The sequence below is a fragment of the Saccostrea cucullata genome, unplaced genomic scaffold (assembly GCF_032062105.1).
Source record: "Saccostrea cucullata isolate Sc308-1 unplaced genomic scaffold, CSIRO_AGI_Scuc_v1 ctg2136, whole genome shotgun sequence".
Classification (NCBI taxonomy): domain Eukaryota; kingdom Metazoa; phylum Mollusca; class Bivalvia; order Ostreida; family Ostreidae; genus Saccostrea; species Saccostrea cuccullata.
Genome location: NW_026936585.1, coordinates 33,658 through 56,221, shown reverse-complemented (window position 1 = coordinate 56,221; position 22,564 = coordinate 33,658). Strand labels below are relative to the sequence as shown.

Sequence of the window (22,564 nt, the reverse complement as noted above, 5' to 3'; positions counted from 1 at the left end):
TTTGAAAATATTTTTCAAAGTGTGTAATTTTTCAAAGTGCGTCGTAACAGGGCATACATAATGAAATTCGATTCGTGGACGATACATCACTGTTTGCAATAGTGGACACTAATATAAATACTCCTACATGATCTCTTAATTACAACCGATCTTGATAAAATAAAGAAATGGTCACAAATCTGATTTTTATTAGATTTTAGGTATAGGCGAATGTGTGTGGATATGTAGAAGGGATAGTGTAAATTAATTCATTCAAGATTTGCTAAATTGTTCGTTTGGGCGAAGGCTTAGAAAAAGTGACACACTGCGTGTACAGGTACACACCAGTAAATGTTATCATTAAAATAAAATTCGACAGACATTAATTTACTGGTACATGTATTTTAGTTATCTGAAGACAACGTTATCTTCAGAGAATGAGGCATTATATATATTTTCTGTTTTTCATACCCCAGATTTCCTTTCTTTTGATTTACCGTTTACACAGGCCTGTGTTTTAACAGCTGTTCATAAATACTGTCAATTAATATATGATAGGAGAAAATGATACATCTCTCGGTAATTTATTTTTTTAGGGGGAAAATATAGGTGAAAATATATAGATTGACACCTTAGTATTTACCTGTGTAATTACGAGGTTACAAACCATGACGATGACTGGACAGGATGGGCTACCCGTTATAAAAACAACTCATAATCAACTCTGCGGACCTATAATTAGTTCACTCTAATGTCTGTATTTCAAACGCAGATTAGGCTCTACATGCGTATATTTGGGCACTTTTGCATATGCATTAGACTCTAATTATAAAATGTGCATGTTCTGTACTTGCATGCATGTACATTATATGTCTCCGTAAAACCTTAATGAAGCATTACGAGAGCTGATAAGAAAAAATAAACGGAAACCTGCTCGCAAAAAATTACAAGTTAAATAGAAAATAATTATTTGTTTAAAGTTAATTAGTTGTCAAATGAAATAAGTTACGCATGTGTGTCTCAATCTACATACTTTGGACGCGCGTGTGAATGTGGGATTTTGTATTGATGTATTCTGATAAAACGCTCGATATTTGTATATTTGGGACGTATACAGTTGTACATTTAAAGGACGCCGACAAAAAAACGTATATTGACTTACATACATGTACATTTAACTTAAGATACAAAAAATCTATCACTAGTAGAAATTAATCAAAGGAGCATGTTTTCGATGATTTAAACATATTTTATTGAACACAATCAATGGGATTGGACACAAGTTATACCAACTTAGATTGTCCTCTCCAACACAAACAAAAATAACAAGAATATATACACGTGATGTACAAGCAAGAAATACAATTATATATTAAAAAAAAAAGAGGAAGAAGAAGAAAGTGGTGCAAAGAGATAAGAAAAGAAGGGGATGGGAGTGCATGGAGAGAAGAAATAAAGGGGGGATTATAAATTAAGGATACAAAATGGTTACACTGGTTATTCATAAAATCTTTTTGATTTTTTAATATATTTATGTACAGCTTTAACTATATTGATATTATTTTGACCCAATGAAAAAAGAAAATGTACAGAAACATAAAAATTAACTGAAATATAGTTTAATCTAGTACACCTTGCGAGGACAAATGTCAACAAAGAAAAACAAATTTATATACACGTGATGAACAACAAATAAATCTACAATGCAAAAAAAAGGAAGAAAAGGGTGCAGAGAGATAAGAAAGGTAGGGAAAAGGAGTGCAAGGAAGGATGAAAGAAGGAAGGGGATTTAAAGGATACAGAATACATGTAGTTACGCTTACTGTTCAAAAAATCTTTTCGAATTTTTAATATATTTATGTACGGCTTTAACAATATTGATATTATTTTGTTGACCCAAGTTTGGGTCCCCAAAAAGTATTTTATCAAGGTCTATTTCTCCTTTGTTATTTTTTTATAGTATGGAATAATTCTTTTCTTATTTCAGTATAATTTTTACAATAGAGGATGAAATGCTCAGTGTTTTCATTAATATATCCACAAGAACACTTGGTATTGTCTGAAAGTTTAAACTTAAAAAGATCTGCCTTAAGGAGGCTTACATTGTGCCTCATTCTGGTTAAAATTGAATTCCATTTTTTGTCGCCATAAGAAAGATATTTTGGGGGAGGATCACCTTTAGAGAGTCTCTTTTTAAAAGCATTTATAGTGTCAAGGTTTCTAGTCTCGGTAGGCAATGCATTCCATGCTGATATTGTAGATGGAAAAAATGAGTTTTTTAATAAATTTGTTCTACATTGGGGAATAACAATATTATTACTATTTCGTAGATCATAATGGGTAGTTTGAGAGACCTCAGGGGGTAATAGATTTAGTAAATATTCTGGTGCGAGGCCATGTTTTATTTTATACATTAAACATAATTTTCTCCTTTCCCGTCTACAAGCAAGAGTTTCCCATCCCGTTTCAAAATATAGAGATTTACGAGAAGCATAAATAGGAAGGCATGTTTTCGATGGTATTTGAGGTGAAACAGATCATGACCTCGATATCGAGAAAAACATTTGCTATAAAAAAAAAATAATTATATGCAACTTTCATTTAATTCAGCAAATAAATTATTGAATGAAATGCACTAGCGACATAATCAGTCAAAGATACTATGAAATAATCTGAAAGATTCAATATATTAATTAAATTTATCCATTCTGTGGTTTCTTTTGTGTATATGACTGGGGGTCGCTGGATAACACGCCGATTGATTCCCGGTGACCGACTTTGCCCCACGTTATCGAGGGAGGCGCGTTATATAATCGTAAACAAACAAGGTGAATGTAAAAGGCGTGCACTTAATGGCTGTGAATAGTATATGCTTTACAGTTATGTTTTATTTTCTAACTATATTGTTTGTTTTTATATGATAAGATGAAAAGATTATCTTTTCTTCCATTTTTAGTAGACTTAATTTATACGATTTAAAAAAAAAATGAAATAAAAGGGAAAATTGTCAGTGAATAATCATGATAATTTGGGGGAAAAACACAAAACACTTCAAGAACCTTGAGCCATTTTTGAGTAACGTGACAGACACGGAGGTCCTCTAAATTTCGATCAAAGGGCGATAACTCTCGACTGAAAAGGGATTTCCAAAAAAGGACTTGCCGGAATTAACTTCAGATGTCAATGCATCAACCATGAAAATTTGGATAAAATCGATCGAGCCATCTCCGAGAAATCCTCTGCACAAATTTTGTAAGAAGAAAAAAGAATAAAAATAAGAATAATAAAGGGGAAAAAGAAACCGAAGAATAATAGAAGGGTCTTCCGCTGAAGACGGAAGACCCTAATAATCTTAATCATCAGAATCAGTAGAAGGTCTTCCGTTGGAAACGGAAGACCTTAACTAGAGGAAGACAGTGCAGTTTTTTTTAAATATAAAAGTCATCAAACATTGTAAAACATATTAAATTTTAAAGTCGAATATTTTTGGAAATGGGGTAACCCATATCTATTCCTCGCTTCTTTATAGCTTCAACAATCCAAGATTTATGAGTACACAGATAGGACGCTGGGTAAAGTTCGGGGGAATTCCGTAATACGATACGCAAGGTCTTGACCTTCTAGAGGTTCATGATTCTTCATTTAATAATTTCGTTTTTCTTTATTACGTTTTCTACTTGTTATTAGCTCCTTCACGATAACTGCGGTAATATGCTTTTGCAGGGAAAAATAATAACGATTGGCGAAGTTTTTGTTAACAGATAATTAAATGACGTATATTTAATAATTACTTTTACGTAATATTTCACCACTATATCATTTTGCCCTGCGAAAGAGCAGTACCGCAGTTACCGTGAAACGGTTTATAATTTCTTTTTCTATCTTTATTATGTTACGGATTTTCCCCATGACCAAAATAACCCAGAGATCGGATCGCCCTAATTTATGTTCTAAATATTTATTCTAGGTACCGTCAATTTATTTGTAGATATCGTGGGAATATTACCAATCATCGTATGTCATTAATGTATGCGTTATATTTCATTGTATTTGTTTATTTCACAGATATCGTTTGGTTGTATTGTACAAACCCGATTCTCTTTCAAAGACAAGCCCTATCGAAGTAACAAATGGCCAAATTTGGGAACAAATCAACACACTTTGAAAAATAAAATTTCTTTTCAAAGTGCATTGATATCGACCGTATTAACGCACTTTGAGAAAATGCGTATGGCTTGGTCAATATTCTTGAAAATCTTAGGCATGATAAATAATTGAACCTGCATGTTGGATAACTTTTGGGTGATAAAGATCACTTCTGGACGTGAAAGTGAGCAATTTTGATTTTTCCGTACTTTGAAAATTCTTTCTCTTTTAAATGTTTTACTGTACTTAATTTTTTCCACTTTGCATGCATTTAATGTAAACTAAAATTGATTGAAAGTTTTCAACGTCACACCAGTTATGCAAATAAATATATTTGGGTGTAGCATAGGCATCAGTACCGGGGTGGGTGGGAGGTGGGGTGGGGTTAGTCACACAAATGTTTTTTTTTTTTGCTATTTAAGTAAAAAAGAGACATTAGACATTGATTCTCTAAATTACTAAAATCTAAGTGTAGAAATTTTGTTTTATACATATTTTTTTCAAAGTGCGGTAAATGTCCACATGGTTAAAATGTTGATGTACTCACTTAACGCACTTTGAAATTTTTTTAAGTGCGTTGAGTGTGTCCCAAATTTAACGAACTTTGAAATTTTGTTTCAAAGTGCGTAGATTTTGTCTCAATTTTAACACACTTTGAATTTTTTTTTCAAAGTGCGCTGCCAAACACTTTCTAGATTTCTTAAAATCAAGGGATAGGTAGAGCCTTCCTCAGACTGCGATGTGTGTCTCAAGGGGAAGATAAATTTTGAGTTAGGAAGGATAATTCCTATCTACAACCCGTTTCTTTCTTTTAGTGTAGCACTACACAGAACATGAAAACAACTGGATGCATTTAAATTACACATGTTCACTATATATAATATCACCCATAAGCAGATGTTACTATTATTTCAGGTAATTCAACTACATAAAACATGCCTACCATGAAAATATATGATGTGTATAGAACAAAACATATGAACAACAGGGAGATAATAAAACACCAAATCCTCACCACTTCAATATAATTAAAAATGAACGAAAAAAATTGCGAACTCCGTTCAATCTGTAATTTTACGTAAAAATATTTAACCATATTTTGCATTTTTAATTGATGGGTTAACCAAGGTCAGGCAAAAATACTTAGCAAATAATTTTTTTCTCTTTGACAATTTCATAACACGTGCGTTTAGAATGGGTTTTTGGTTAACATTTCAAGTCGTAACATATAAAAACTGAGTAAGTATAGCTTTCTATGTACCAACAAAAATTATTTTTACCTTGTTCGGACAATGCCAATCACCAGGGAAGTATTACAAGTATAACTCACGACCCGATATTTCGTTTGTCCATTCCAAGAGCAATGTCAACAATTAACAACTTCCGCTGGTTTACAGTTATCGTTCGTGACCTCCCCCTACCTAGCGGTCAGCAGAAATGCTATGATACCATATACAAACGTCGCACGAATACTGGCGGTACCGCTTGTTATTCGCGCGTGAAGTAATCTGGACAGGAATTTGAAAAGGTATATAAAGAAAGCACTTTGGTCTTTTTTTTAAGCTCACCTGAGCTGAAAGCTATATTGAGATTTTCTGATCACCCATTGTCCGTCGTCCATCCGTCCGTCCGTTTGTAAACTTTTCACATTTTCAACTTCTTCTCAAGAACTACTGGGCCAAATTTAACCAAACTTTGTACAAAGCATTCAAAATTCAAATTGTAAAAATCAAGGGCCAATCCTCCTCCCAAGTGGAGATAATCAAGAAAATACATGTACAAGAATAGGGTCGGGTCATTATTAAAGACGATGAAGACAAATATAATTTCTTAAAATCTTTTATTTTTGATTTGGAGATTGTGGCCACGACCTACATAATACAATATATATTTTATTAATCGTTATAACATAACTCCTTATAAACCTTATATCCTTATCCTTATAAACCTTATAATCCTTATCCTTATAAACCTTATACCTATAAACCTTATATCCTTATCCTTATGAACCGTATCCTTATAAACCTTATATAATTATAAACTTTATATCCTTATCCTTATAAAGTCCTGAAGATTTGAATACTGACAACAATCAAGCTGGTACTGGGTTAGCAGATACTCAGCAGAAGTTGTAAAAAAAATTCTTGAATCATGGAAGGCGTCTAGAAAAACCGCCAAATGGTTGTCCGTTGAAGAAGACACCCACCACCAACGAAGTTAGGTGGAATGAGAGACGCGAAAATATGTTTAGGCGTGGCCACATCTTGAAGCTCAAACTACATATTTAAACTTTTATAGAAAAAACATATTCTTGTAATGCCCTTTGTAAGTTGTATAGCAAGAAACAATTACCGAAATACGACAGGTGAACTCCATCACTACTAAACATTTCATTTGAATCTCAAGTAATCTCTGGGTATTTGATAAAGAACCCACCATTGACAGTAACTAAGTGATTCATAAAATTATTGAGTCTAACAGTAGCAAGATTTTAGGATTTTGAGTTTGAACTAAAACGCCATGAAGTTCTTGGCAAAATATTGGACCAAACAGTTGTTGTGTTGGGGAGTAGCTCCTTAAGTTTTGTGAGTGTTAAACACATATTGGGCCGTAGTTGCAACAATGGAATTTTACCTATATGATTCCCTCCACAATGAATAATTAAAATTTCTGGAGGTGATTCAAAACGTAACAAAATATTTACTTTTGGAATAAGGTCAAACCATTTCATACCTCCCTTTCCCTGCCAAAATATTATGTAATTTCTTCGTTTTAAACCTAAATCCACACCATCAAAGGATCTTCTTGCATAGTAGAATGCCCATTTAATAATTGAAGAACCAACAATCCAAATAACCTTTTCATCTCCTATATAAAATATGAAAAATTCAATCAAGGACATCACTAAATCCTAATATACCTTTTGGAGGCATGTGAACTCCATCTGCATGTACCTTGCTTTTTTTTATTTCTGTTTCTGAGTGACCGTAAGAGAAACTATCTGACGCGACACCAATACGGAAAAAGTGAGACTTGTACTTTGAGTTTGGAAGACCGGCTATTTCGAGAGACGTATTTAATACTGAACAGAATTGAAACCTTGTTAGAGGACTACCATCCATATGTTTAAATAATTGACCGTCAAATTTCGGCTTCATGGTGATGTACCTTTTCAACCAGTCAACTGGACAGACAGAATTATTTGTTTGATTCAAATATACGGATGCTTCTTTCCCAAGTTGGTAATTTTTTGAGAAAGGAGTTCTAAGCTCTACGAAATTTTCCCCAGAATTTTCATTTTTTTTTTAATTTTACATGTTCAATAGAAAAAAAATCAATTTGTTTGATTTGAACTACTAAAGGTAAATTCACCGATTTTAAGAAAAGCATGATAGGCTACCGAAAATGCCGTTGAAAAAAGAATGACCTCAATGTTCGACGAACAAACTAAATTTGCTGCTTTTGTAAGTTTTTCAAGAATGTGTTGTGTGATAGGAAGTCTACAACCTTTGGATGGTTTGACCTTTTGATTCCTTCCAATAATTTTCGAATAAGAACGTTTTTTGTGTTGTCACAGAAACCCAATATTTTGAATTTGAAACTTATTCCTGATATATAGGATGAAATAGAAGAATGAGCCAAGCCTTGCAGGGATAAATGAGCAATAAACATACAAATGTGTGGAACAGGTGGGAGCCAAACAGTACAAAGTTCATACAAAATTCTTAATTGCTCAAAGCTTTTTAGACTGGTAGAGTATGTTTTCCTTGTATTTACTAATAATGAATTAAGTGTCAAGCGTTTAATTTCAGTCCCAAGATCATTTTCACAAAATCCTCTGGAATAGGTTTCGGATGTTGATCGGAGTTGGGGCAAGAACTCGAAACCTGGTCCACTGTTTGCGAGAAACAGAATCAGCTATAGCATTATTATAACCATTTATATGACAAACTTTAAAGTAAAAATTGTTTACCATGGAATGTAAAACCAATGGCCTAACCAATTCCAGAACTCGAGGAGATTTAGATGATTTTTTGTTTAAAATGGAAACTAGCGCTTTATTGTCAGTGTGTAGCATTATATTCATGTCATGAAATTCATTCTTAAATAAGAAAATTGCAAGGACAATAGGCACTAACTCTAACAAGAGGCCCAGGGGCCACAGCGCTCACCTGAGCACATCAGGCTTGAATACACTCCACCCCCCCCCCCCTCCAGGCATTCATCATATGAACAAACTAGAATCTACACTACCTGAGGATGATTCCATATAAATATCACTAATCATAGCTTTGAAGTACTTGAAAAAAGATTTTAAAAGGTTTCCCTATATATCCCTATGTATCGCCATTTTGGCCCCACCCTAGCCCTAGGGGTCATGATTTGAACAAACTTGAATCTGCACTACCTGAGGATGATTCCACATGAGTTTCATCTTTCCTGGCCCAGTGGTTCTGGAGAAGAAGATTTTTAAAAATTTTCCTATATATTCCTATGTTAAACTTGGATCAGCCATTTTGGCCCTACCCTTGCCCCTGGGGTCATGATTTGAACAAACTTGAATCTACACTACCTGAGGATGATTCCACATGAGTTTCATCTTTCCTGTCCAAGTGGTTCTTGAGAAGAAGATTTTTAAAGATTTTTCTAATATATTCCTATGTAAAACTAGGGTTGGCCATTTTGGACCCACCCTTGCCACTGGGGTCATGATTTGAACAAACTTGAATCTACACTACCTGAGGATGATTCCACATGAGTTTCATTTTTCCTGGCCCAGTGGTACTGGAGAAGAAGATTTTTAAAAATTTTTCCTATATATTCCTAAGTAAAACTTGGGTCGGCCATTTCGCAGCACTGTTAAGGCTAGAAAAAGGGGGCGGGGCCTAATTTATTCGGGAAAAGTTTACTGTGACGTCACACAAAAATATGACTTTTATGCATTCATCATATTAACCGAAAATGAAATAATTTGCAACTTTAAACTGTATTAGCATAATAAACAACAATAAAACTTACCAATACATTAACAAAAGTCGCTAGTTAAATCCCATACAGCTGGTTTTAAGGTATTTCCACCCTCACAATTTTATAGGTTCAAAGTACAAAAACTGCATTTATTTTCATTCAACATACTTTAAAATTTCCATTTATTGCAAAAAATATATAGGTCACCATATTATTTAAGATGCGAAACATAAATAAACAGAATTATATATCAACATAAAAAATTGTACATTTTTTGTAAACAGTATTGAGAAAAATGTGTAAAAACTGGTTAAAATGCATAATTCTGATGCTGAGTGTTCCTAAATACCTCCTACTTAAAAGATACTTTTGAATTGTGAATATCAGGTAAACTATTTTAGAGAAAAGCAAATGTCTGAATGAAGAGACCTTAGAAGGAATTATTGCCCTTGTAAACATTTTTTAAAGATTGAATAATTGATTAACTAAAGGAAATATGCATTTTTGAATTTTTTAATTAAACAATATTTATCATTACACCTTATGTAAAGCATTCTTCCAAAAGATATTTTCATATAAGGTATGAATTTTAAAAAAAATACAGTTTTTGCAAAAACCTATGACATCATAGGAGGGTGGAATTACCTTAAACAAATCACTGATCTCGATAAACTTGTCAATCATGACGTCATTTTGGTAAAAATGACGTATTTCATGTACTGTGAGAGGCAGATTTGGGAATTTTTTAACAATGAAAAATGCGTTTTATTATAAAACGTAATATTATTTACAGGTTTTAATAGGCTAATAATACCAATGTTTATCCTTTGTTAAGTGTGATTATTCATCAACTATCGAGAGAATGTATTTAAATTATTCTGTCGTGTTTTAATGTTCAGGTTAGGTATATTTTACATTGAGGTGCCTCATAAAATCGCTTTTTCGCAAGGGCATACACTAAAAAAAATCTTGACCATTTTTTTAATAAAAATAAAGGATATGTTCCTTAACTTGGAAAGTGCTGCTGCTTTCTTTAAATCGAGAGCATGACTTTATAAGTACACAAAATATTTGGTAAAAGTCAAACATATTTCGACATCAGCCTATTTACTTGAAATTATAACTATTAAAACGCGAATTCTATTTAAAGCAGCAGCACTTTTCAAAAAGTACACAGTATGCAGAAACAATTAATATTTTGAATTTTTAATTTCAACTAGGGTATGCCCTTGCGATATTGAAATTTGTTATTGACCTACATTCCTTGTACCTACTATGCATTCATCACGTGATCACTGTCCATCGATGGGACCAAACTCCATACAGTACAGAGTAGGTTATACTTTGCTATTTCCATAAGTATTTAAGTTCTGTGGTAATAGAGCAGCTGAATAAAAATAAATTAAATTTTAAAAACAGTTCCCGTTTTTACACTTCTATTTTCCGTTGATTTCTCCTGAGGATGCTTCCACATGAGTTTCATCTTTCCTGGCCCAGCGGTTCTGGAGAAGAAGATTTTTTTAAAAATGCCATTAATTTTAACAAATTCATGATTATCTCCCCTTGGAAAAGGGCGTGGGCCTTCATTTGAACAAACTTGAATCCCCTTCACCCAAGGATACTTTGTGCCAAGTTTGGTTGAAATTGGCCCAGTGGTTCTTGAAAAGAAGATGAAAATGCGAAAAGTTTACGACAACGACAACGCCAACAACAACGACGACAGACGACGGACAAATTTTTATCAGGAAAGCTCACTTGAGCCTTCGGCTCAGGTGAGCTAAAAATGTTATGTCTAACATATTGTCTTGATTCTTCCAGCTATCTGGCCGACCAAATTATGCCCATTGCCCATGAGGGTTAACGCCGCAACCTAAATGTTGATTGCCTACACTATCAGTGTAGAGATGAACTTGGTCATTAGACAGCCAATTCACAGTCATGAAATTTAAACTGCCATTAAACCTGTGTATAAAATCTAACCACACAAGAAGGTCAGATTTCATTCCATTTGTTACCCTAATGAAATGACTTGGGTATTTTATTCCACACATAGCATCCCAAAATCTTCTATTAAAGGCCTTAGCAGATGGAATAACTTTAGCACAAAAATTCAGAAACTATACCAAAGATTGTAATTCTCTTAGCGTAACTTTTGTTTTTTGTAACATATCAAGCAGTAATTTCTCAAGATCGATAAATTTTTCTTCGGGAATTTGAATAACCATTTTATCTGTATCAATTTCTATACCCAGTACTGATTTTGGTCCCTCTGTTTTCTATTCTGCAAGATTGATACCAAAAGCAGAGAAGGTATTTTTGAATGAAAACATCGACAAGTTACATCTTTCTAACGTGCCCCCATTAAATATGAAATCATCTAAGTAATGGTTCAGTGCGTGAATTCCAGTTTTTACTTCTACTACCCACTGAATAAAATGTGCAATCTTTTCCCATGAAGCACAACTAATTGAACAACCCATTGGTAGACACATATCGTAATAATATTGATCATTAAACTTGAAACCAAGTAATTGATGGTCAGAAGGGTGAACCGGAAGCAATCTAAAATCTGATTTTACATCCATTTTTCCAAGATAATCCTCTTTTCCCAGTGACTCTAGTCAACCTACCATGTCTAGAACCTCATCAAAAGAAGTGTATTGAACAGAACAAGCTTCGGGGTCTATGAAATCATTAACACTAAAATTAGAAGGACATGGAAGGTGGTGAATGAGACGCCAACCCTCATCCTTTTTGCCACTACTCCAATAGGTGAAAGCCTTAAATTGGGCAAAGGTTCATGATTGAAAGGACCTGCTATTAGACCCAAAGAAATTTCTTTGTCATTTTTTTTCTTCTACCTCTTACCGTTCACGGTAGCTCAGTCAGTAGAGCGCTCGCTCCGTGATCGGAAGGTCGTGAGTTCGCATCTCGGCCGTGACCGACCTAGTCGTTAAAATGGGTAGCAACTGTTCCTTCGCCACGCGCTCGGCACTTTGATGTGATAGTTGCGGGTCCTTCGGATGAGACCTTAAAAAACGAGGCCCCGTGTCAGCGGCAGGCGTTGGCACGATAAAGATCCCTCACTGCTCTATGGCCCTGAGTGCCGAGTAAAGGTCAAAATTTGAAGCCCTTCACCGGCATACGGTGACATCTCCATATGAGTGAAAAATTCTCGAGAGGGACGTTAAACAATATAAAATCAATCAATCATTCTTTTACCTTTTTAGGATGCTCGTTCATAGAAACTAAATTTTTACAGGTTGTTGACACTCTTGGACCCTCATTATGCAGATAAAAACCCAATTCAAAACCCGTTCTTTAATTCATTAGCAACAGTTTAATTTTGAAAAATTGATAGATAAGGACACATATTATTCAAGTTAATTGGTGTTAAACCTGTTCTTACGAAAGGAGCCTGTTGAATATTTGCTGCCTGACTGACGAAAAATTGAGAAGAGGGCTTGAAAAGCCCTAGAGGATGAAGTCCTCTGTACCGCTTGTTTATTAAGACAATAAATTGCAGGATGTTTGTTTTGACACTTTAGACACTGGTGTTGATATTAACAATTTTGCATGCGACAACATGGTACAGTGAAAACTGTCTAATCCGACACCTGAATAATCCGACACATTGTGAATTCCGACGTTAAATTTCATTCCCATTTTAATATTTTCCTTGTTTTTAACACAGTGCAATCTGACACCCTGTCTATTCCAACACAAAATTTGTCTCCCAGAGCACGTCGGATTAGACAGGTTTCACTGTATTTATAACAGAATTTTGAGCTGCCCTGAGAATTTTTATTTACTGATTGAGTATTTTGGGTTATGTAAAGAAGCCTAAGCTCTGGGTTGATTTTGTCCCAGGAAATACTGTTATCTTTTGCTCTTTTTAGTCGAAACTGTCGGTCATATTCTTTCAACCTAATCCACCAGAAACTCGACTGCCACCGAGTTTGACATTAGCCTTATACATGTACATGCATTTGATAAGGCTGTGAGTTTGATCAATATGTGCTGACAAATATATCCTCATATAAATAAAAAATGCATCCAACCAAGTATCAATTGTTGTAATTTTGATTGTATTTGCAGGTTTTAATGTGAGTTGACCATGTGAAAATAGAACTCTACTCGCCTGTGCTTCAATATATGTTTGCTTTTTTAGAAGTGCATGCAATTCTACAAACTCCCTTTTCGTAATTTTTGTTTAACTGACTGTGTAACATGCATACCTAGATCATCATTTACACTGGTTAGGCTCCGAGGCATTGAACATGAAGGAGAAATTGTGTCAAAACAAATGACTTGATCTGAATTAGATAAATTTTGTACATTGCCAGTTGATGTACTAGAAGAGACTTTGTTACCTTCAGTCGATGGTGTGTCAAGGCGTTGAGATATAATCGTCTCTATCCTATTGTTGATTTCCGGTAGCATTTTTCCGCTATTGAAGAAACAACTTCCTCAAGGTCTGGCATTGCCTCCTTGTTTGTTCCGGGATCCGTGGTTTGAGGGATGAAGGGTGTGCGCGCGCATCGATGGATGGCGGAAAATTTTTCTTCTCTAGAATTTTATAAGTTTCCATTTATAATCTATCATATATCTCGTTCAAAATTAACACTGTACAGAGGGTAAGTGTGGAACAACATCAGTCCATCACCAGATAAGTCCGATTTTGTGCTATCAACTCCCTTAACATCATGATCTGACAACATCGATCAGAGGAAATTCGAAATGGCATCACTTGTTTACATTGCGATGTCATTTGTATTGGTATGTAACATATTCCATGGTGAAAGCAATACTTACACATCTGAGAATCATGAAAAATTAAGGCATTTAACTTCAAATCTACAGAAAGATAGTGTTATTTATGCTATAAACGACAAGAGGAGCTATGCGTTTGGAAATGTAATATCACTGAGCAAACGTCACAAAGGCATATTGTTTTTTCTAGCAACACTCCTTCTAATCATAGCAAATGATGTAAATCTTAATCCTGGACCGTCAAATGAAACAATTTACCCATGTGGAACATGCGACTAGCCAGTGACATGGGTTGAAAGGGGTATTATATGTGACAATTGTAATCAATGGTACCATGTTAATTGTCAGTCAATGTCATCTAGTGTGTATTTAGAACATATAGAACACTCAGGTCTAGCCTGGGATTGCCTAGTTTGCAACTGTCCTAACTACTCAACGTACTGTTTTTCCATCACAACAATAGACACATCAAACATCTTTAGTGTACTATCAGATGGACTGTGCTCACCACCAGCCCAGTCATCACAACCTATTCATACTTCTACACCTATCAGATCCAAACAAGTGCAGAGGAAATCGAAACAAAATATCCGGATCCTGAATGTGAACTTTCAATCAATAAAAACTAAGCAACATCAAATCGAAAATTTAATTGACAGCACCAAGCCCGACATTATTTTCGGAACAGAAACATGGATAGATAGTTCAATCAAAGACACTCAAATATTTCCAGCTGGTTTTAACATATTTAGAACAGACCGAAATCTAAACGGAGGAGGTGTACTTGTGGCAGTAAGAAACACATTCATTGTCACTTCAGTACCAGAACTTATAACAGACTGTGAAATACATGGTGCAAACTTGAGATATACGGTCATAAAGCACTATACCTAGCTAGTTTTTATAACCCCAAAACATCCAATGAAAAGGCTATGAATCAGTTTGCACAAAGCATAACTCGTGCGTCTAAAATAAACAATGCGCTTATCATAGCAGCAGGTGATTTCAACCTCCCAGGTATGGATTGGAAACAGAATAGACTTAGACAAAACACACCATATGCAAACATCCATCATGCATTCACAGATATACTTGATGACTGTGGTCTACAACAACTGGTCAAAGAACCCACACGGGGCCCAAACACACTTGATCTCATTGTCACAAACTACCCAAACTGTTTCAGAAGGATAGAGGTCATCCCAGGAATTTCAGATCATGACATAGTGTATGCCGAACTAGATTTAATTCCATCTCGTAATAAACAAAAGCCAAGACGTATACCACTCTACAAAAAAAAATAATAGAAATGAATAGTACCGGAGAAACTACAGAATCTATGTATACTTACTTCCAAAGCCAACTGGAAGAGTCAATCAAGCAAAACATACCACACAAAACAACACGTAGTAAAGATGGATGCCCATGGTTAACAAAAGAACTTCGAAGCCTAGTTAAGAAGAGAGATCGATGGTACAAAAGAAAGAAGAAGTCAAACGATCAAAGAGATATACAAAAATACAAGGAACTTAAACAACAAACACAGAGACAACTCAGAAGAAGCTACTGGCAATATATCGAAGGCATTGTAAGTCCACCAAAAGACGAAAGTTCACAAAATCAAGGAATGAAGCGATTCTGGACTTTCATAAAGCACAAAAGATCGGATGGCAATACAATACCACCATTGAAATCAGAAGGATTGTTACACTCCAACCCAATAGACAAAGCGGATATCTTAAATAGACAATTCCAAAAAGCCTTCTCACCAAAAACAAATTTTACAGAAGAACAATTTAAGGTATTCAATCCCTAATAGGAACAAATTCAAAGAAATTGAATACATAACAGATATGTAGGCATTGAATACTCAGTTTATTTAGACATATTTCCCATCTATTACCATTAGTATGTATAGTGGGATGTGTTCTAATTTATGACCTTGAATTTTGGTAAGAGTTATCTCCCCTTTTTTAATTAATAAAAAAGAATCAATTAAAAAAATTAGCCGGTAAAAAAAATTGTTTAAAAATGTTATTCTATTTCTAATGTTTAAATGCATCTTTTTACCGCAGGATTTATTGATATTCAATTTTTTTGAATTTTTATTTTGAAAAAAAAAATGCTTTTTTCCATAGACTTCAATGCAATCTTTGTTAATTAACTACTGTTTAATTAATGAAATTTTTAAAACTTTCTCGCGGTCAATCCTTTTCTACTATAAAGTGCTTCAATATAATATCAGAGTATTATTTACTTGACGGATATTCAAGGGTAGGGAATTTGGTCCCATTAGGGATGGAAATCCTTAAATCCAGATGTGAAATGAGAGGGAACCACCCAATAATGGAAGACATAAATATAACTGTGAACGGAATAGAAAAGTTGTTGTTAAACCTCAACATACATAAAGCCGCAGGACCAGACGGGATAACACCTAGATTACTAAAAGAATTGGCAGCAGACATAACACCTATTTAGATCATCATATGAAACAGGGCAAGTACCAACAATATGGAAAACAGCATCAGTATGTCCAATATATAAAAAAAGGGAAAAATTATGAAGCGGTCAATTACCGACCTGTTTCCCTAACCTGTATAACATGCAAAATAATGGAACATCTAGTAACAAGCAACATCATGTCACATGCAGACAGACACAATATCCTTAATCCTTTACAACATGGATTCCGAAAGGGCCTCTCATGTGAAACCCAGCTTGTGGACTTTATTGATGACATTACAAGAAACATCGATGAAGGGAAACAAACGGATTGTTTAATCATGGACTTTAGTAAAGCATTCGATAAAGTGAGCCACAGCTTATTAGTCATGAAATTGAGTCACTATGGAATTCAGGGTAAAACAAACAAATGGATTGAAAACTTCTTAAACAACAGAAAACAAGCAGTAGTTATAGAGGGAGAAACATCAGAATACATAGATGTGGAATCAGGAGTACCCCAAGGCTCTGTCATCGGACCAAGTTTATTCTTGTTCTACATCAATGACATGCCGGACAACATAACATCAACTGTCCGTCTTTTTGCCGACGACACCATCATGTACTTGACTATAAAATCACAGTCAGATAGCCAACAACTACAATTAGACCTTGACGCACTAGGAAAATGGGAAAAGAATTGGATTATGAATTTCCACCCGGATAAATGTAATGTCTTAACCATCACAAAGAAGAGGAAACCCATTAAACATCAATATACCCTCCATGGACATATCTTAGAGCAAGTTACATCGGCTAAGTATCTAGGGATCACCATAACGTCAGACATGAAATGGAACACACATATTGCCAACATATGTAAAAAAAGCTAACAACACTCTCGGCTTCTTGAAAAGAAATCTAAACATCAGTAACCCTATCTTAAAGGAAAAGGCATACAAAACGCTAGTCCGACCAACATTAGAATATGCATGCTCAACATGGGACCCATATCAACAAAACAACATCAACAAACTGGAGGGAGTTCAGAAAAGAGCGGCTAGATACGTAAGAAACAACTACAACTACAATAGTGCAACATCAGTGTCCAACATAGTGAAAGACCTAAACTGGGCAGTACTACAAGACAGAAGAAAGAACACACGACTATGCCTATTCTACAAGATCGTTAACAACAAAGTGAAAATAGACCCTAGTGATAAGCTAATACCAACAGGAAGAGCAAGTAGAGCCCATAATGGCAACTCATTCAGGCAACAACGATGCTCAACAAATATTAGACGGGATTCCTTCTACCCGAGGACAATCAGAGACTGGAACGCCCTCCCCTCCAGTACAGTGTCCGCAGTGAGCCTTGAATCCTTCAAGACTCACCTGGCTGCTTAATTTATTCTGCTCTGTTTTTAAACTCACTACTTGTATAGTTGCACCTTTTTTAACGCGCACACCCTACACAGTGGCAGAATAATCAGCTTAGTGATGGTGGCCGCTTTCCGGTAGAAGTAGAAGTAGAAGAAGAGGTGGCTCTGTGTTCTTTACTCTCTGGCATCTTTTCTTTACGCCCGGAAGTCTGGCCTCCCTGCAAATTTCCTTTTCCCAGCCGATGGCCTCCCTCCTTCGTTAATCGAGTGCAACTATTGTCGTGGTTGCATCTCTCAAAATACGAAATATAAATATATTTTAACAGTGATGGATAAAACAAATTGAATATGATCCCACAGTTGTTATTAAGAAAACAATATTGATGATACAGAACTTGTCAGAAGGACTAAAGTATGTTTAAATTAGAAAATAATATTAATAATACCTTATGCCTAATAAATGAGAATGGACCAATGGATTAAATGGCGAAAATAGCAATTACATCAAATTTTTAAGCTAAGAGACAAATTACACCCACCTCTCAATCCAACTGTAACAAATATCGTGACGTCAAAGATTAACAGCAATAACATCATGTATAGCAGGGCATTACGCGCACAAATCCAAGGCGCGAATCTGAGATATTGTAGTAACCATCGCTATAATAATTGGATTTTTTCGTAAAGGAAATGAATCTTATTAAAAAATCTTCTTCTCAAGAACCACAGGGCCAGAAAAGCTGATACTCATGTGGAAGAATCCTTAGGTAGTGTAGACACTCAAATGTTCAAATCATGACCCTCAGGGTAAGGGCGTGACCACAATAGGCAATCAAAGTGTTACATAGAAACATTTAGGGAAAAACTTTAAAAATCGTTTTCTTTAGAACCACTGAGCCAGAAAAGCTGAAACTTATGTGAAACGGTCCTTGAATTATGTAAATTCTAAATTGTCTAATTCATTATCTGGGCGAAGGGTGGGCCATAATGGGGAATCCAAGTTTTACATTGAAATATATCTATAGAAAAATCTTAGAAAATCTTCATGACCCCTGGGTTTTACAAAGGGGGAAAATCTGTTAAAGAACAGCATGGCCAAAGTTTCTCAGGTGAACATGTGGCCTATGGACCTCTTGTTTTTGGTCAGTTCCATTAACATCTGACCAACTAAAGGAATCCCAACTCCCAATAATTAGGTAAAATCTGATGCCACCCATAGTGGGTAAATGGACCCAATATTAATCTTGGGTAACCTATCTGCCAATTATTGTATTCCCTGACCCAATATCAAATCTTGGGTAACCCAATCTGCCAATTTTTGCATGCCCTGACATAATATCATATCTTGGATAACCCATTTAGCTGATTATTGAATGTCCTGACCCATTATCCATAAGTATACTTTGATTGTATTTTATTAAGAATAAATTATTATTTTTATTGTTTTAATAAATCCATTGTTAAAGATAAACAAGTCTTGATAATAAATTGAGGTAAATTGCAGGACTAAGAGGACCCACATAAAATTTGTAACACCCAAGATCGGGTCACGTTACAATTAATTTCGTTTTTCTTTAATTATTTTATTATTTCGTTTTAATTTATTCAATAATTTCCTTTTTCTTTATTTAATTTTGGTTTGCACTATAGCACTACCGTTAAAATATTTTGGTTTTGTTTTATTTCACAAAGAACAATATGAACCCTATAATTTCTTACATTGCCTTTGCTGATGTATGTTTATCTCCGTCCTAACGAACACTGCCAAATCCTATTTAATCCAACAAATTAATTTTTTCAAAAGCATAAAAGTCACTTGCTGTAATAAAGTTGTTCCAATGATAAAAAAAATAAAATTCCTAAAGTATGTTTATTTAAGCAATATGAATAAGATAAACTTATAAAGAATTTTTCAAGATCTCTCAACCCCCCTCCCCCGGTAAAAAAAAAGTATTTAAGAGAAATTACAAAAGAAGTACCTACCTACCTACCTACCCACCCACCCACCCACCCAAGGCTTATTTGGTATTATGATAATTTGATTTCAGTATAATTTTATTACAATCAATTGAATCCAAAATTGTAAATCAACCCATTGATCAATTTGTCGTAAGAGAGAGAGAGAGAGAGAGAGAGAGAGAGAGAGAGAGAGAGAGAGAGAGAGAGAGAGAGAGAGTTAAAGACGGATTGCCCTATTTTGTTTCATTATTTAAGGAATGAATTTAATAGCTACCCATTTTATACGGTATAAACTGGGTTTGGGGCAGTTAACGCTTTATAAACCGCGAAGCGGTTTACAAAAAAGCATAAACTGTTCCAAGCAAGTTTATACCGTATAAAATGGGTAGCTTTAAAATTAATTGCATATAATTTAATTCTCATTCAATTGATGTAAGAAAAAAAGATGATTGTTCTAACAAAATGACTTAATTTGTACAAAATTTGAATGTAACGTCAGGCGGATTGACACGTTTTTGACGTAAGTCATTGTGACGTAGGCAACCCATTTTATATGATATGAAGTAAATTTGCTATCCAATCAAATACAACGTTACAACCAGAATTAAATTATAATGTAATAACATAGTGTAATTATGGCTTATATGGTAATTTATATAATTAATTTTTAAAAATGCTCTTATACATATTATATAATATTGATAAAAAAGATAATAAAATTCTAATGACTTTTTGATTGTTAAGTTAGTTTTTGGAACCCCCCCCCCCCCCGAAGATAGTTGCTTGCACCCTCCTTAAATTACAACCCTCTGTACACTATATATGCACATATCTCATTGAATTGAGTTGGTCATAATATTTTCAATTTCTAGATCAGTTCTACACACTGACTGATGACGAGGTGTTAGTATTATTCTGTTTTCTGTGTTCTGACTCCGGTCCTCCTGACTTCACTGACACAGAGTGGCTGAACAGGCTTAATAAGATAAGACAGTTAGCGTTCCGTATAGAATATAATCCTGTAACACATAAGGAAGCACAGCAGACTCTGGACAGACTGAAGTCACGTGATAACCTCTGGGAAGATCATGGCAAGATAACGAAGGACACAAAGGATGAGACAATGTATAGGATAGCATCAATAGAAGAATATATTCCATTCCATTACAGTAGTTATGACACAGCCAGTGTGTACCTGAGATCACGGACATACAACAGAAAACCTGAAGAGAAGTGTGTCGTTCACAACGCTGTTAGCTTGCGTAGTACCGGTGGTGGTTATGATGACTTACTGATACTCCGTCTACAGATGAATATATTGACTCACGTTACCATGGGCACTAGTATAAACATGCGTGATAGGATATACCAGATATGTAAGTCATTATAAAGAGATGTAAGAACTTTTAGATTTCAGAAAGTACCTCAAGTGATTGATTTATAAATATAACTGGGTGGCCATTACTTTAAAAAGTTCATTACATTATAAATGATTCCTAAGATTTTGACTTTATTGGGCTTGCACTGATGCTACAAACTGCAGATATAATTATGTACTTGGTAAACTTTTTAAATTAAATTTTAAAAAATGAAGACGAGGAACAGTGACCAATTTCTAAAAGAAGATACAAACAAGAGGAATTTGTTAACAGGATATGACACGAAAGCTAAGGGGATAGGATATACCTTTGGGTATATCTTTTACTTAAAAAATATTTTGTTTGAAATAATTGCCTAATAAAACTAATTTATTCTACAGTGAATATTTCAGTTCCAATCCAAATGGAAAGTAAAGACAAAAGAACAATTTTTTTAATGGATCTAAGAAGAGGAGGGGAGGCTGTATATTACAGAGGAAGATCATGTGACAGTGTAGATCATGTGACGTGGCTCTGGAGACACGATTATAGAGCGAGACCTGACATCGTGAGATCCTGTATAAGTCTACATCCACACAACGATATCTACATCATCGACAACAAAGCTTACAGAAAACCTAGTAAGAAGAAATATATAGTTGAAAAGTTTTATTCAGTTTACATATGGTTTAAAAAGTTATTAAAAAGAATTCACAGTAAAACTTTACAATATAATTTATGCTCGAAAAGTGAGGGGGGCGTGGGGATCCGTACAAAAGCTTTTGTTGATAAATGATAATAAACAAGTGCACACTTCACATTAAACTAAACTTTATTCTACCCTAAAAAGATTCAATTCTAGGTAAGACTTAATAGTTATATACAATCTACCATTATAGTCCAACTCAAAGCTGTACTTCAAAAAGGATATGACTCTCTGTTTATATTTACAGATGCTTTTATCTATAAGTGCACATGCATGTAAATATATAATCTTACCTACATGTACTAGATAACATATGGAACGGGTTGTTTGCATGTTGGGATCCAACTTGTATCCTATGGGTAGGTATTGATTAGTGGTAGGGTAGATGGGATTATGGTGAGCATTTTCTCCCGGAAACAGGGAAGTAATTCTTAAATACTTATCGTGATACAGAAACTACATTATCAGTATTTCATACGTAGAGTGTAAATAGAAATTTCGGTAATATTTTTTCTTGTACAAGATTTTGTGGAACAATAACTAAATTTTAAAAAGAATTTATTTCAAAGTAAAGGAACGACACCAAACCATTTTGTAAAATATTCATCCTAGTAACGACTGTTCAAAACATAAGGTCAAAATAAAAAAATGGTAATTTTTTGAAAAAAAAGTGTGTCAAACTGAAAGGTCAAAGTCAAATGGTCAAATTTGACGGTACCAAAGAGAATTTCAAAGAACTTGTTACAAGGAATGGTCCTGTTGAACAAGAATGCCAAAGCCCCACTCACTAAAAAATTATGTGCAATAATAATTTTTTTGCAAACAGATGCAGACAAACAGATAGACAC

The 22,564-nt window shown here is 34.5% G+C and overlaps 1 protein-coding gene and 1 pseudogene across 1 annotated transcript in view; one reads left to right on the top strand and one right to left on the bottom strand.

Moving 5' to 3' along the window:
• LOC134245876 (uncharacterized) overlaps positions 1-22,564 on the top strand; it is a gene marked incomplete at its 5' end in the record, with an annotated part of 36,892 nt that overhangs the window by 11,736 nt on the left and 2,592 nt on the right. The window contains 2 exons of the mRNA XM_062728119.1: positions 20,525-21,028; positions 21,412-21,651. Coding sequence (XP_062584103.1) covers positions 20,525-21,028; positions 21,412-21,651 — 744 coding nt within the window. The remainder of the gene's footprint in view (positions 1-20,524; positions 21,029-21,411; positions 21,652-22,564) is intronic.
• LOC134245878 (uncharacterized) lies at positions 12,410-13,577 on the bottom strand (annotated as a pseudogene).